Here is a 16,061-nt window from a genome sequence, read left to right as displayed (position 1 = left end):
AAACACGGTAACAGGCACGAACACGGTTATAGGAACGGGCACGATCACAAACGAAAACACGGGGACGGACTCGGACACAAATACGGACGCGGCACGGACACGACCGCTATTACAAACACAGACACGGGCACGAGAACGGGCACGGACACAAACACGGTCACTGGTACGTTTACCGTTTACGTTCACGTCATAGACACGAGCACAATTACAGGCCCGAGTGCAAACACAGACACGGTTTCGAGCACGGTCGTGGGCACAGGTATGGGACATATATAGAAGAGCACTGTCAAGGGCACGGACACGGGCAGGAACACGGTCACCGGCACGAGTACAAACCCGGTCACAGGTACAGACACGGTAGACGTTGCAGTAAGAGTACCAATGAACTCTGAGAAGGGGTGTCATACAATGATCGTTGCAAACGGGATACCAATGAACGCTGAAGAGGACTGCCAATATCCGTATTGGAAGAGATGTGAATTAAATAAAGCTGAAAAGGAAGTGCCAACAGACGCTAAGGAAGAAATACCAATAGATGCTAAAAAAAGAGTGCCAACAACCACAAAGGAAGAGTTACCAATAGATGCTAAGACACAAGCGCTAAAAGACGCCGTAGGGAGAAGTAGTAGAAACGAGACTTGCTGATGGATGTTGACAAAAGTGCTAATGGCCGATTAATACAGGAATAATACTGAACTCTTAGAAGGAGTGCCAACGGACGCTAGCGAAGGAATATAAAAAAGTAGAGGAGGAACGCTAATAGACTCTGTTAATGACTGATTTGGAAAAAGCAACTACATTTTTAATTGAAATAAGTGCGTTACATATTTGATATCTTGCATCATTTTGTGGATGCCGTGTTGAAACAGAGTCTGAGACTATTAGTTGCCTGCTTTTATTGTTGTAGTAATCGTACAATGAGGTAAGAAGTACAGAGTTTCAAAATATTAGAAGCTGAAGTTTCAAATGCACTGTAAAACTTTTATGATTTGCACTGTTGTTGTGCATGCACTTAACTGTGCCAATTATATAACAACACTGTTTGTCTAGGTTTATCAAACTGTTATTTGTGCTTTCTCAGTTTGTGCTATTTGAAATCTATCTAGTAGATAGGCTTTATACTGCTACAGATCCTAATTACTTTTTATCACGTGATTTGTGTTTGCAAATGCGCGACGATGGGGGCGTGTCGGCATGATCTTACCATTTCCATATCAACTGCGCAAACACTCTCTAGAATTTCAAACCAGTCGCAGCTATTAATTGTTTTCTATCTCTGTGTATGAGTTCTGTAACAGAAAGCGACAAAGAGCCAATTATACTAACAGGCCCCAACGATGATGCTTTGCAAGACTTTAGAAAAACGTTAACTGCTATCGCTCCAGAGATTCTACAGAAAGGGAGAAATCTGCGGATACTCGTAGGCAAGAAACTGTTTGAGGAAAATTTGAATTTAAGTCATTGCAAATGCTTCCTGGTGATGCCACGTGCTAGTCGCACCCTTGTCTACTTAGAGGGTGACCGTACTAGCATGTATCAAGAGCTCAAACACATGTGCCTGACAAACGGACACAAATGGGACATCGAACGCGGTAAGATTCTAGCAATTAGCGCACATCGTTTTCGAGTTGTCTGTCTCTTATTGAGTTGCATGATGTTGCAGTTTTGATTGTATTGTATCGAAACGAAGAAGTTGCACAAAAAGATGATCTGTATGATTATCAGAAGATTGACCAATGGTGGGATCCTGGACCCCAAAAAAAACTCGAGCAGTTTGCCACAGAAAACCACCTGATCAGCTTTAGAAATGCACTTAACTCTAAACAGAAAAACGTTATTCGCAAATTTTTAGGATACAAAGTAAGTCTCTGAAGAGTTAAAATAAACTTGAGTTAACTGTTTTGCCTAAATATTCTTGCCTTGAATCACGTATACCCTTCTATTCTGTACGAATTAGCGATATTTTAATTTAATAAAGCATTTAATATTCAAAGACATTGCTGCAATTGTGATTCGTAGCTTGAAAAGGCAATATACACTTACGTAGCAAATTTTGTTGTCCAATGATGATTTATATGTAATTAATTAGCACAGACTTATAATATATTATTAGAAAACACTAAACGATTAAATATACAGTATTAAATGTAAATGTATGAAAACTCTTTTTGCTTACAAAATGGTAGCAAAATGGTAGCATTAAACAAAAAATCGTGCAGATCAAACAACACTACAGCAACTTTTGTAAATTTGTTTATTGTGTTTACTAATTTTTATTATCATGACACTCATTATCAACTGCTAGTACTGTGATTTGTCTGTTTAGTTTAAACAAATACGTCTTTAAGATTATACCACTTTTTGTAATTATTTCTAATTTTACATGTGTTAATCAACTAATTACATAGTTTGTTTATTTTACTTTGAGCATTTATGACTTTAACCATTTATTATTATATTAATACTATTGCACAAATAGCAGACTATTATTTGCATATATACTGAAATTTTATATGTTTTGTTTGTTTTATTGTCGGTTGTCTAGAAGATTTTGATCAGAGAATCGGAATACATCGATGAAACAATATTGAGCTAATATCTTTAATTACATAATACAAATATTTATGAAACAAAGTACAATTATTTCATATTGTTTGTACAATAATGTTAACAAATACTTAATTAGAAAATTTAAGACTTATAGAAATATTTAGGTATTTGCTTGCTTGGCAGTAGACATTGGTCTTCTAAATCTGCATGACCTCAAACATTGTCGGTGCCTGAGCGATCTATGCGTGTATCTGTACATGTTGTAAATCTGTTGCTGGCACATGTCTGCTACTGCATCTGTCAATACTGACTCATAGTCAAAATAGGTCTATTTGAGTTGTTGCTTTAGAGTGCTGAAGAGTACATACTGCTGGCAGCAATGATTTTCTATCTTACTAACTTAGAAATAGAGTTGATGATCACTAGACTTTTGTTACTCGATCAGTTGCTGGCTGTTATTAAAATTTAGTATAAACTGATAACAATTGATTTTCTGGTTATCTGAATAGTTGGTTACTACGATCTGGTGGCTTGCATTGTTGGTTTGTCTCTGTAAATCTTGGTTGCTGACAACTGGCTTCGGAGCTACAATCAGGTGGCCTGCATCGTTGGTTTGTCACTGTAAAACTTGGTTGCTGACAACTGGCTTTGGAGCTACAATCTGGTCGCTTGCATCGTTGGTTGGTCACTGTATTATTTGGTTGCTGACAACTAGCTTCGGAACAATGGCTCACTGCTGCCTCACTTGGTTGCTAGACACCAAGCTAGTGAAAATGATCTGCTCCTGTGTTACTTTGTTGAAGAATACTGCGTTGGTGACAATACCCTGCCAATTTCTTGCTTGGTTCCTGACATTGACAATAATTGACTTGGTTGTACAACCTCCATGTCTACTTCTGTCTTTGCCGTTGTCATGCGGGGAAAAGCTAGCTGCTTATTTAGGAAAACGGACACAAGCTAAAGTTGTAAACACTTAAAGTTTTATTAATATGTTTGCTGTTATGATCAAGGTACGGTATTCCTAGAGACTGTAGTCTGACAATGTATGTACTTGCGACATTGGCCACACTTGTCCACGCACACACACACACACACACACACACACACACACACACACACACACACACACACACGCACGCACGCACCCACGCACGCACGCACACACACACACACACACACACACACACACACACACACACACACACACACACACACACACACACACACACACACACACACCTACCAACAAGGGCACGGGCAAAGACACAAGCACAGTCACAGCCACGAACACAAGCAAGAACATACTTACAAACACGAAGACAAGCACGGTAACAGGCACGATCACGGTTATAGGAACGGGCACGATCACAAACAAAAGCATGGGGACGGACAAGGACACAAATACGGACGCGGCAAGGTCACAAGCACCAACACGGACATGAACACCATTACAAACACAGACACGGGCACGAGAACGGTCACGAACACAAACACGGTCACGTTTACCGGTCACGGTCATAGACACGAGCACAATCACGGGCACTAGTACAAACACGGACACGGTTTCGAGCACGGTCATGGGCACAGTTACGGACACAGGTATGGGACACGGGCACGGTTATAAAACAAGGGCACTCACGGGCACGGACACAAGCAGGAGCATGGTCACCGGCACGAATACGGTTACGAATACAAACGCGGTCACGGGTACAGACACGGTAGACGTTGCAGTAAGAGTAGCAATGAACTCTGAGAAGGGGTGTCATGCAATGATCGTTGCAAACGGGATACCAATGAACGCTAAAAGAGGAGTGCCGATAACCGTATTGGAAAAGATGCGAATAAGAGCTGAAAAGAAAGTGCCAACTGACGCTAAGGAAGAAATACCAATAGATGCTGACAAACGAGTGCCAACAACTACAAAAGAAGAGTTACCAACAGATGCTAAGAAACAGGCGCTAAAAGACGGCATAGAGTAAAGTAGTTTAAAACGAGACTTGCTGATGGATGTTGAAAGAAGTGCTAATGGACGATTAATGCAGGAATAATACTGAAATCTTAGAAGGAGTGACAACGGACGCTAGCGAGTAATGACTGATTTGGAAAAGCAGCTACAGTTTTAATTGAAATAAGTATGTTACATATTTGATATCTTGAAACAGAGTCTGAGACTATTAGTTGCCTGCTTGCTAATTGTTGTAGTAATCGTACAATGAGAGAAGAAGTACAGAGTTTTAAAATATTAGATGCTGAAGTTTCAAATACACTATAGAAATTTATAATTTGCACTATTATTGTGCATGCACTCAACTTTGCCAATTATATAACAACACTATATGTCTAGGTTTATCAAATTATTATTTGTGCTTTCTCATTTCGTGCTATTTGATTATATCTAGTAGACAGGCTTTATACTGCTACAGATCCTAATTACTTTTATCACGTGATTTGTGTTTGCAGCAAATGTGCGACGATGGGGGAGTGTCGGCATAAAGTTACCATTTTCACGGTATCAGCTGCCAAACACTCTAGACTTTCAAACCAGTCGCAGCTATTGAGTGCTTTCTATCTCTATGTATGAGTTCTGTAACAGAAAGCGACAAAGAGCCAATTATGCTAGCAGCCCCCAACGATGATGCTTTGCAAGAACGTTAACTGATATCGCTCCAGAGATTTTACAGAAAGGGAGAAATCTGCGGATACTCGTAGGCAAGAGACTGTTTAAGAAAAATTTGAATTTAAGTCATTGCAAATGCTTCCTGGTGATGCCACGTGCTAGTCGCACCTTGTCTACATAGAGGGTGACCGTACTAGCATGTATCAAGAGCTCAAACACATGTGCTTGACAAATGGGACATCGAACGCGGTAAGATTCTAGCAATTAGCGCACATCGTTTTCGGTTTGTCTGTCTCATATTGAGTTGCATGATGTTGCAGTTTTGATTGTATTGTATCGAAACGAAGAAGTTGCACAAAAAGATGATCTGTACGATTATCAGAAGATCGACTTATGGTGGGATCCTGGACCCCAAAAACAACTCGAGCAGTTTGCCACAGAAGACCACCTCATCAGCTTTGAAAGTGCACTTAACTTGAAACAGAAAATCGTCATTCGCAAATTTTTAGGATACAAAGTAAATCTCTGAAGATTTTAAATAAACTTGAGTTAACTGTTTTAATAAAGATTCTTGCCTTTAATATACATATACCCTTCTATTCTGTACTAATTTGCAATATTTTAATTATATCAAAGCATTCAATATTCAAAGACATTGCTGCCATTGTGATTTGTAGCTTGGAAGGCAATATACAGTCACATAGCAAATTTTGTTGTCCGATGATGATTTATATGTAATTAATTAGCACAAACATATAAAGATATTATTAGAAAACACTAAACGATTAAATATAGCGTAAAATGTATGAAAACTCTTTTCACTTACAAAATGGTAGCAGTATGGTAGCATTAAACAAAAGTGTGCAGATCAAACACAACTACAGCAAATTTTATAAATTCGTTTATTTTGCTTCCTAATTTTTATTATCATGAAACTCATTATCAGCTGCTAGTGCTGTGATTTGTCTGTTTAGTTTAAACAAATGCGCCTTTAAGATTATACCACTTTTTGTAATTATTCCTAATTTTACGTGTGTTAATCAACTAATTACACTGGTGAACTCATTTATTTGTAATAAACTATCTATTGTTTGTTTACTTTACATTGAGCATTTATGACTTTAACCTCTTATTATTATATTAATACTATTGCACAAAGAGCAGACTATTACTTGCATATCTACTGAAATTTTATATGTTTTGTTTGTTTTACTGTCTGCTGTCTAGAAGATTTCAAGCAGAGAATCGGAATACAATGATGAAACAATAAAACAAAAGGTAAGGAAATATAAATATATTGAGCTAATATCTTTATCTACATAATACGAACATTTATAATACAAATGACGACTATTTTATATTGTTTGTACAATAATGTTAACAAATACTTAAATTAGACAATTTAGGACTTAATAGAAATATTAAAGCATTTGTTTGCGTGGCAGTAGATATTGGTCTTCTAAACCTGCATGGCCTCGCATTGTTGGTGCCTGAGCGATCTATGCGTGTATCTGTACATGTTGTAAATCTGTTGCTGTCACGTGTCTGCTACTGCATCTGTGGATACGCTGACTCATTGTCAAAATAGGTCTATTTGAGTTGTTGCCTACTTAGAGTGCTGAAGTGTACATACTGCTGGCAGCAATGATTTGCTAGCTTACTATATTAGAAATAGAGTTGATGATCATTATGCTGTTGTTACTTGATCAGTAGTTGCTGGCTACTATTAATTTAGTATAAACTGATGACAATGGTCTTCTGGTTATCTGAATAGTTGGTTACTACAATCTGGTGGCTTTCATCGTTGGTTTGTCACTGTAAAACTTGGTCGCTGACAACTAGCTTCGGAACTACAATCTGGCGGCTTGCATCGTTGGTTTGTCACTGTATTACTTGGTTGCTGACAACTATCTTCGGAACAATGGCTCACTGCTGCTTCACTTGGTTGCTAGACACCAAGCTAGTGAAAATGATCTGCTTCTGTTGTAGGTGGTTGGTGGCTACTAAGCTGGGTAAAGTTGTTCTTTCTTGGTTAACTCGAATGCAGAATACTATTTTAGGAGCAATGGTCAGCTGCTTTCATGCTTTGTTGAAGAATACTACGTTGGCGATAACCTGCCATTTTTTGCTTAGTTCCTGGCATTGACAATAATTGACTTGGTTGTACAACCTCCACGTCTATTTTTGTATTTGCTGTTGTTATGCCTGAAAAGCTAGCTGGGCTATTTAGATAAAACTGAGACAAACTAAAGTTGTAAGCACTTAAAGTTTATTAATATGTTTACTGTTGTGATCAAGGTACCGTATTCGTAGAGACTATAGGCTGACAATGTATGTACTTGCGATATTGGCCACACTTGTCCACACACGCTCGGGCGAGCGCACGCACCCACGCACTCTCGCACACACACGCACGCACGCACGCACACGCACACACGGACACACACACACACAAATAAACAAATAAACAAACAAACAAACGCATGGGCACGGAAAAAGACAAGCACAGTCACAGGCATCTGCACAAGTAACAAAATGGTTACAGGCACAGACACAAACATGGTCACAAGCACAAGTACGAAGACAATCACGGTTACAGGCAGGAACATTGGCACGAACACGATCACAGGAACGGGGGCAGTCACAAGCATCAACACGGGCACGAACACGGATACGAACACAGACACAAACGCGGTCACGGGCACGGGCTTTGTCATGGTCACGGTCACAGACCTTCACCTTGACCTTGAGAGCCGTCCGTTGGAGCAGCAATGATAACGGTGTCCTAGAAAGGGCAAAAACCAGAAAAGAGGTAATAAGTGATTGTCACTGTGTTGCCAATGAACAGAAACGAGAATGTCGTGTTCGATCTCCTTGTCTGCAGAAAGATCTCTCGCACAGGCATATATAGATTGTTTCTTATGGGTTAGCATTTAGAGCAGCATGCTGTTGAGTTTGTAGATTTGCTATGGCTATAGTTGACAGACAATCGTTGACCAGAGTTTTTCACTTAGTTCTATCTTGAGCAAGGGTGTACCAATTTGCCTCGAACGGTCACAAACACAAGCACAAACACGAACATTGTAACGGGCACAAATACAAACACAGATACGGTTCCAAGCATGGAAAAGGACACGAACGCAATTGTTGGCACTAAGACTCTCTTGGTCACAAGAGCGGGTATAGGACACGGGCACGGGCACGGTCACAAGCACGAACGCGGTCACAGACAAGATAACACACATAGAAACACACACGTATGCACGCACACACGCACACACACACGTACGTACACACACACACACACACACACACACACACACACACACACACACACACACACACACACACACACACACACACACACACACACACACACACACACACACACACACACACACACACACACACGCACACACACACACACACCACCTACCAACATGGGAACGGGCAAAGACACAAGCACAGTCACAGCCACGAACACAAGCAAGAACATACTTATGAACACGAAGACAAGCATGGTAACGGGCACGAACACGGTTATAGGAACGGGCACGATCACAAACAAAAACAGGGGGACGGACACGGACACAAATTCGGACGCGGCAAGGTTACAAGCACGGACACGAACACCATTACAAACACAGACACGGGCACGAGAACGGTCACGGACACAAACACGGTCACGGGCACATTCACCGATCACGGTCACGGTCATAGACACGAGCACAATCACGGGCACAAGTACAAACACGAACACAGTTTCGAAGAGTACCAATGATCTTTGAGAAGGGGTGTCATGCAATGATCGTTGCAAACGGGACACCAATGAACGCTAAAAGAGGGCTGCCAATAACCGTATTGAAAGAGATGCGAATAAAAGCTGAAAAGGAAGTGCCAACAGACGCTAAGGAAGAAATACCAATAGATGCTAACAAAGAGGTGCCAACAGACGTTAAGGAAGGAATACCAATAGATGCTGACAAACGGGTGCCAACAACTACAAAGGAAGAGTTACCAATAGATGCTAAGAACAAGCGTTAAAAGACGTCATAGGGTAAAGTAGTAGAAAACGAGATTTGCTGATGGATGTTGAAAGAAGTGCTAATGGACGATTAATGCAGGAATAATACTGAACTCTTAGGAGTGCCAACAGACTCTGGCGATTAATGACTGATTTGGAAAAAGCAGCTACAGTTTTAATTAATTGAAATAAGTATGCTACATATTTGATATCTTGAAACAGAGTCTGAGACTATTAGTTACCTGCTTTCAACTGTTGTAGTTACAATGTTACAATGAGAGAAGAAGTACAGAGTTTTAAAATATTAGAAGCTGAAGTTTCAAATACACTATAGAACTTTATGATTTGCACCGTTATTGTGCATGCACTCAACTTTGCCAATTATATAACAACACTGTGTGTTTAGGTTTATCAAATTGTTATTTGTGCTTTCTCAGTTCGTACTATTTGAATATATTTAGTAGACAGGCTTTATACTGCTACAGATCCTAATTACTATTTATCACGTGATTTGTGTTTGCAGCAAATGCGCGACGATGGGGGAGTGTCGGCATGAAGTTACCATTTCCATATCAACTGCGCAAACACTCTCTAGACTTTGAAACCAGTCGCAGCGATTAAGTGCTCCCTATCTCTGTGTATGAGTTCTGTAACAGAAAGCGACAAAGAGCCAATTATACTAGCAGGCCCCAACGATGATGCTTTGCAAGACTTTAGAAGAACGTTAACTGATATCGCTCCAGAGATTCTACAGAAAGGGAGAAATCTGCGGATACTCGTAGGCAAGAAACTGTTTGAGGAAAATTTGAATTTAAGTCATTGCAAATGCTTCCTGGTGATGCCACGTGCTAGTCGCACCCGTGTCTACATAGAGGGTGACCGTACTAGCATGTATCAAGAGCTCAAACACATGTGCTTGACAAGCGACGACAAATGGGACATCGAACGCGGTAAGATTCTAGCAGTTAGCGCAAATCGTTTTCGCTTTGTCTGTCTCTTATTGAGTTGCACGATGTTGCAGTTTTGATTGTATTGTATCAAAACGAAGAAGTTGCACAAAAAGATGATCTGTATGATTATCAGAAGATCGACTTATGGTGGGATCCTGGACCCCAAAAAGAACTCGAGCAGTTTGCCACAGAAGACCACCTCTTCAGCCTCAAAAGTGCACTTAACTTGAAACAGAAAAACGTCATTCGCAAATTTTTAGGATACAAAGTAAGTCTCTGAAGATTTTAAATAAGCTTGAGGTAGCTGTTTTACTTAAAGATTCTTGCCTTGAATATACATATATCCTTCTATTCTGTACCAATTTGCAATATTTTAATTATATGAAAGCATTCAATATTCAAAGACATAGCTGCCATTGTGATTTGTAGCTTGAAAGGCAATATACAGTCACATAGCAAATTGTTTTGTCCGATAATGATTGATACGTAATTAATTAGCACAAACATATAAATATATTGTTAGAAAACACTAAACGATTAAATACGCAGTATTAAATGTCAATGTATGAAAACTATTTTACTTACAAAATGGTAGCAAAATGGTAGCATTAAACAAAAATTGTGCAGATCAAACAACACTACAGCAGCTTTTGTAAATTCGCTTATTCTGTTTACTAATTTTTATTATCATGAAACTTATTATCAACTGCTTGTGCTGTGATTTGTTTGTTCATTTTAAACAAATACACCTTTAAGAGTATTCCACTTTTTGTAATTATTTCTAATTTTACATGTGTTAATCAACTAATTACATAGTCTATTGTTTGTTTACTTTAATTTGAGCATTATAAGTTTAACCTCTTATTATTATATTAATACTATTGCACAAAGAGCAGACTATTACTTGCATATATACTGAAACTTTATATGTTTGTTTGTTTTACTGTCTGCTGTCTAGAAGATTTCAAGCAGAGAATCGGAATACAGTAATGAAACAATAAAACAAAAGGTAAGAAAGCAGTAATATATTGAGCTAATATCTTTATCTACATAATACGAACATTCATAAACAAATTACAATTATTTCATATTGTTTGTACAATAATGTTAACAAACACTTAATTAGACAATTTGAGACTGAATTGAAATATTTAAGCATTTGCTTGCGTGGCAGTAGATATTGGTCTTCTAAACCTGCATGGCCTCGCACTGTTGGTGCCTGAGCGATCTATGCGTGTATCTGTACATGTTGTAAATCTGTTGCTGTCACATGTCTGCTACTGCATCTGTGGATACGCTGACTCATTGTTAAAATAGGTCTATTTTGAGTTGTTGTCTACTTAGAGTGCTGGCAGCGATGATTTGCTAGCTTACTATATTAGAAATAGAGTTGATGATTATTAGGCTGTTGTTACTTAATTAATCAGTTGATGGCTACCATTAAAATTTAGTATAAACTGATAACAATTGGTCTTCTGGTTATCTGAATAGTTGGTTACTACAATCTGGTGGCTTGCATCGTTGGTTTGTCACTGTATTACTTGGTTGCTGACAACTATCTTCGGAACTACAATCTGGCGACTTGCATCGTTGGTTTGTCACTGTATTACTTGGTTGCTGACAACTAGCTTCAGAACAACAGCTCACTGCTGCCTCACTTGGTTGCTAGACACCAAGCTAGTGAAATTGATCTGCTGCTGTTTTACGTGGTTGCTGGCTACTAAGCTGGTAAAGTTGTTCTTTCTTGGTTAACTCGGATGCAGAATACTATTTTAGGAGCAATGGTCAGCTGCTTTTATACTTAGTTGAAGAACGTTGGTGACACTAACCTGCAGATTTTTTACTTGGTTTCTGACATTGACAATAATTGACTTGGTTGTACAACCTCCGCGTTTGCTGTTGTCATGCCTGAAAAAGCTAGGTGGCTTATTAGGCGAAACTGAGACAAACTAAAGTTATAAACAGTTTTTATTAATATGTTTACTGTTGTGATCAAAGTACTGTATTCTTAGAGACTATAGTCTGACAATGTATGTACTTGCGACATTGGCCACACTTACACACACGCACATACACACACACACACACACACACACACACACACACACACACACACACACACACACACACACACACACACACACACACACACACACACAGCTTTGCGCTTAACGCGCTTACTTAGACACTGTGGTTGATTCTTTCTACTAAAATACAGAAAATATCGCTATTGCAAGAATTTCTAATTATTGGTATTTCATATGTCTATGCAATTAAATAGTTACAAATTTGCTTAGTAATGCAGCATACTTACGTTAGCTAACAATTTGCATTATACGAATTGTACTATCTACTATTCTACATATCTACGAAGTCAATCACTGATATAGTATAACAATGTGTCACTACTGTTGCTTCTCTCAGTCGCCTAGACTAACTATGGTACTACCGTTCCTATTACACTTTTTCCCTCGTAGTTACGCTAAACAATGGGTACCAAGAAACGCTGAAAAGAGGTGATCATGAATGATGAAAGAGATATGCAGTATAGACAGTAAAATGCATGAGGATGCCAATAAACGCCTGAAAGGGAATGCCAGTGGACGGTTAAAGGAGAAATGCCGATGCTTCTAATGGGCACTAAAAGGAGGTGCCAATTAGAGAATGTTACAAATGAATCGTGGAAAAATAATCGTTACAAGAGGAAAGAAATGGAGCATTACATGAGGGCACCCGTATGCTTGCTAAAATATGATGCTAATAATAGACGACAAAGAAAGGCTGCCAGTAAACACGAACTATAATAGATACCAATATAAACGCTGGAAAAATGTGATATAGCAGCTCAGTGTTTGTGTTTGTGTGTTTGTGTTTGTGTTTGTGTGTTTGTGTTTGTTTGTGTGTTTGTGTTATGTTTTGTGTGTGTGTGTGTGTGTGTGTGTGTGTGTGTGTGTGTGTGTGTCTGTCTGTCTGCCTGTCTGTCTGTCTGTCTGTGTGTGTGTGTGTGTGTGTGTGTGTGTGTGTGTGTGTGTGTGTGTGTCTGTGTGTCTGTGTGTCTGTGTGTGTCTGCGTGTGTGTATGTGTGTGTGCGTGTGTGTGTGTGTGTGTGTGTTTGTGTGCGTGTGGTTGCTTAGAAGCTTGCGTTTGCTAATTGCTACAAACCGTACATCAGATCTTTGGTTAGACCTTTTGTCTTGAGCTCACTCTTACCACAGACAACTAGAATCTACACAGAATGGGTTGTTCTTTGCCCCCGTTAATGAGGAAAAGTTTAAATGTAAACGTTATTATACTCGTTTATGTAATTTCACAAAGCTTTTTATTGTATCAACCAAATGACGTCACGCCAACAGCAAATTTTACAACACAGCAACATATGGACAGTATACTGTTTATGAGCGTGTGTCAGTAAAGCTCCAATCAGGTCTGTAACCAATCTGAAGGATGGAATTTAGAGCAAGCAATATCTTCATTTCCTTTTCCAAATTTTTGGCCATTTCAGAGCGTTGATTCAATTCCGTGGGTACGTAGTTTGCGATTTCAAATACCCGTTTCTCCATAATATTTAGAGCTGCGCAAGACTGTTTCGTATAGTCCTGTACTTTACTTTGCCGCTCCCATTGGTTGAACCTGTCAGTACCAGTTAAAAAAACAAACACATTTGCACCTAGAATTACAGGAAGCCAATAAGCTCATCGCAATCACAGTTGTCAACAACACCAAATATTATTGTTTAATTAATACTGGTAATATGTAGGTATCTTCTGTTTTTATCTATTATTAGCTAACTTTAATTTATTTTATACCTTTAATTTATATTTTACATTTGATATCACACTTCATACACACATGCACGTAATTTATAAAACATACCGTACATAAGAAACTCTAATAGTTAATTTTCCAAGAGAGCACGGTTATGCTGATACACTTATCACTACTTTCTTTGCTTAAAGTACAGTAAGAATAGAAAGTTGTATTTTTTGCAAAATACAAATAGATTGTAGGAATGCAAAAATTTTAAATAAATAGTAAATTGTAGGCACTTTTGATGGAAAACACGAATGAGAGAAAACGTTATTCCTTCGTTTACAGAGAGCAAGCACAACAGTCATACAAATATAGAACTGAAAGAGCCAGTAAAACGATAGAACAAGTTTTCAAAAAATTTACACTATGCTTTGGCATACAAGCACAATAGAAAATACAGGATTTAATAAATCAATTAATAGAGTACAAAATGGGAAATTCAAATAGACAAGCATATAATAGCACTGGTAACTTGGCAAAGTTTTCTTCCTAATTTGAACTTATTGCCAGTTGCATCCATTATAAAGTATCCTTTTTTGTCGTTAGTTTATGCAATTTATAAAATTTAATGTAAACGTTACCCTAGAATACATATGTTACAATGTTCTTACCTCCTTGATGGGATTCAGTTTCATTCAAAGCGTTATGGACTTGTTCCAAGAGCTCTTTAGGAAACGGCTCATTAAGCGAAATCACGCAGATCATTGACCATGCACGATTAGCTTCTATTGCTGCTTGCTGGCTTAGGTTGTTCAATGTGCTTCCATCATTAAAAATTGCTATCATTTGTGTATACTCCCTTACTTGGCCTCTCACAAGGCAGATTAGAAGCTGCTTTAGATTAAATCCGCTGTCTAGCAGTTGCTTGTCAACTCCGGCAACGTCAAAGAGGCTAGGAGCAATTGAAGGATCAGTTAACAAATTCTTCTCTTTCAACGCATGAAAGAGTGTTCTTTCAGCGATATATGAGCGGTAGGTCACAGTTCCATGATTGGCTTTTCCTGAGCTTATTCTTGCGAGTTCCTGATAACGAGCATTTGGATCTTCCAAGTTGATGACGTGGTTTATACTGTTAATCAAACATGACTTTCCACTTCCGACCGGTCCAACAAGCAGAAGTTGCTGACCGTCAAAAAGGCGGATGACAGTCCTTCTCATTTCATCTACTTCTTTCTGTGTCGGTGGCGGTGGCGTTCTCCACCATGACCTCCACCATGTCCAGCTTCCCAATGTCGAGCTCAACCCGTTTCCCATCAATGCTGCACTGAAATTTACGATAAGCCCATTTATGCAAATACATACATATGTGTATCAGCATTTGCATGTGTTAATTAACGGTATTGACCGTCATGTTACAACAAACAAGCAAGTCAAGAAAGATTGAGTACGGTAAAGCACGCACTGTTTGTGCAAGCGAAACGTATTGCGACAAATTGTTGATTGTTCTACACTGTATTTTGCAAATGTCTTAATTTATTAAACAATGATTAAATTATTGCGAGTATAGAAATTGCATAATATGACTCGAGTAAGAGTAGAGAGCTAGCAAGAAAGTTACTCCTTGATTAATGTACAGCTTTACCAACATCTAGACACCTACAGTATTAAACTCACACCAAGAAATAAGAATCGTTTTGAAATACCGCACAGCTTTGGTGGTAAAATACATGCAGATACGTCTGCTTCAAGTTTTTTACATGTGCAGCCAACATGATTGTTAGCAAGACTCTAATATAGCTTATTGGCTGTATTTTTGTTTATTTGACTCAAATTTGAAAATTCCCGTACAGACATGCTTGCAAACTATTAAAGAAAACTGCTTTCCAATTTTTGCATGCAATTTTAACCAAGCAAGAAATTTAAAGTATAGCTGAAGTTTTTAATCAAAATTTAGTACTTGTCTAGCTAGAAAGATGCTAAAAATTGCAAAATTAGAGAATAAAATTTAGTACAAGTTAAACAAATATAATCAAAACGAGCATACCGTAGCCTTCTTCGTGTAAGGAAAGCGTTCTTCGCAACAGAAACGTACTCAATAAGATAAAAAAAAGAGAGAAATCAATACCGATTCTCTTAGACGGTATGCATAAATATTAATATTAATTCACTC

At 38.5% G+C, this 16,061-nt stretch overlaps 4 protein-coding genes and 1 long non-coding RNA gene across 6 annotated transcripts; 4 read left to right on the top strand and 1 right to left on the bottom strand.

Annotated features, from left to right (window-relative positions):
• Nucleotides 1-1,199: 1,199 nt before the first annotated feature.
• LOC134183734 (uncharacterized) lies at nt 1,200-3,571 on the top strand. Its single transcript, XM_062651329.1, has 3 exons — nt 1,200-1,592; nt 1,664-1,860; nt 3,060-3,571. Exons 1-3 carry the CDS (start codon nt 1,283-1,285, stop codon nt 3,525-3,527), a joined length of 975 nt encoding a protein of 324 aa, XP_062507313.1. The 5' UTR covers nt 1,200-1,282; the 3' UTR covers nt 3,528-3,571.
• A 1,503-nt stretch (nt 3,572-5,074) lies between these two features.
• On the top strand, nt 5,075-7,435 carry LOC134183784 (uncharacterized). The gene is made up of 5 exons (XR_009970569.1): nt 5,075-5,416; nt 5,488-5,684; nt 6,395-6,445; nt 6,942-7,235; nt 7,301-7,435. It is a non-coding gene; the product is annotated as an uncharacterized LOC134183784 (long non-coding RNA).
• A 1,172-nt stretch (nt 7,436-8,607) lies between these two features.
• LOC134182850 (uncharacterized) lies at nt 8,608-9,211 on the top strand. Its single transcript, XM_062650291.1, has 2 exons — nt 8,608-8,820; nt 8,888-9,211. Exons 1-2 carry the CDS (start codon nt 8,608-8,610, stop codon nt 9,209-9,211), a joined length of 537 nt encoding a protein of 178 aa, XP_062506275.1.
• Nucleotides 9,212-9,760: 549 nt separating this feature from the next.
• On the top strand, nt 9,761-12,079 carry LOC134183662 (uncharacterized). 2 transcript variants are annotated; one of them, XM_062651249.1, is made up of 4 exons: nt 9,761-10,141; nt 10,213-10,409; nt 11,103-11,150; nt 11,633-12,079. In XM_062651249.1, the coding sequence occupies exons 1-4, from the start codon at nt 9,832-9,834 to the stop codon at nt 11,891-11,893; spliced, it is 816 nt and encodes a 271-aa protein (XP_062507233.1). In that variant the 5' UTR covers nt 9,761-9,831; the 3' UTR covers nt 11,894-12,079. The 2 variants fall into 2 exon arrangements, with proteins under 2 accessions (XP_062507233.1, XP_062507232.1); XM_062651248.1 differs by having other exon boundaries at nt 11,100-11,150.
• A 1,360-nt stretch (nt 12,080-13,439) lies between these two features.
• LOC134183156 (uncharacterized) lies at nt 13,440-16,046 on the bottom strand. Its single transcript, XM_062650630.1, has 3 exons — nt 15,936-16,046; nt 14,563-15,215; nt 13,440-13,808 (listed from the first exon to the last, which is right to left on the bottom strand). Exons 2-3 carry the CDS (start codon nt 15,203-15,205, stop codon nt 13,534-13,536), a joined length of 918 nt encoding a protein of 305 aa, XP_062506614.1. The 5' UTR covers nt 15,206-15,215; nt 15,936-16,046; the 3' UTR covers nt 13,440-13,533.
• Nucleotides 16,047-16,061: the final 15 nt, after the last annotated feature.

The sequence above is a fragment of the Corticium candelabrum genome, chromosome 8, assembly GCF_963422355.1.
Source record: "Corticium candelabrum chromosome 8, ooCorCand1.1, whole genome shotgun sequence".
Lineage (NCBI taxonomy): Eukaryota > Metazoa > Porifera > Homoscleromorpha > Homosclerophorida > Plakinidae > Corticium > Corticium candelabrum.
The sequence above is the reverse complement of the archived record's forward strand: the minus strand, read 5'-3'. Positions and strand labels throughout refer to the sequence as shown.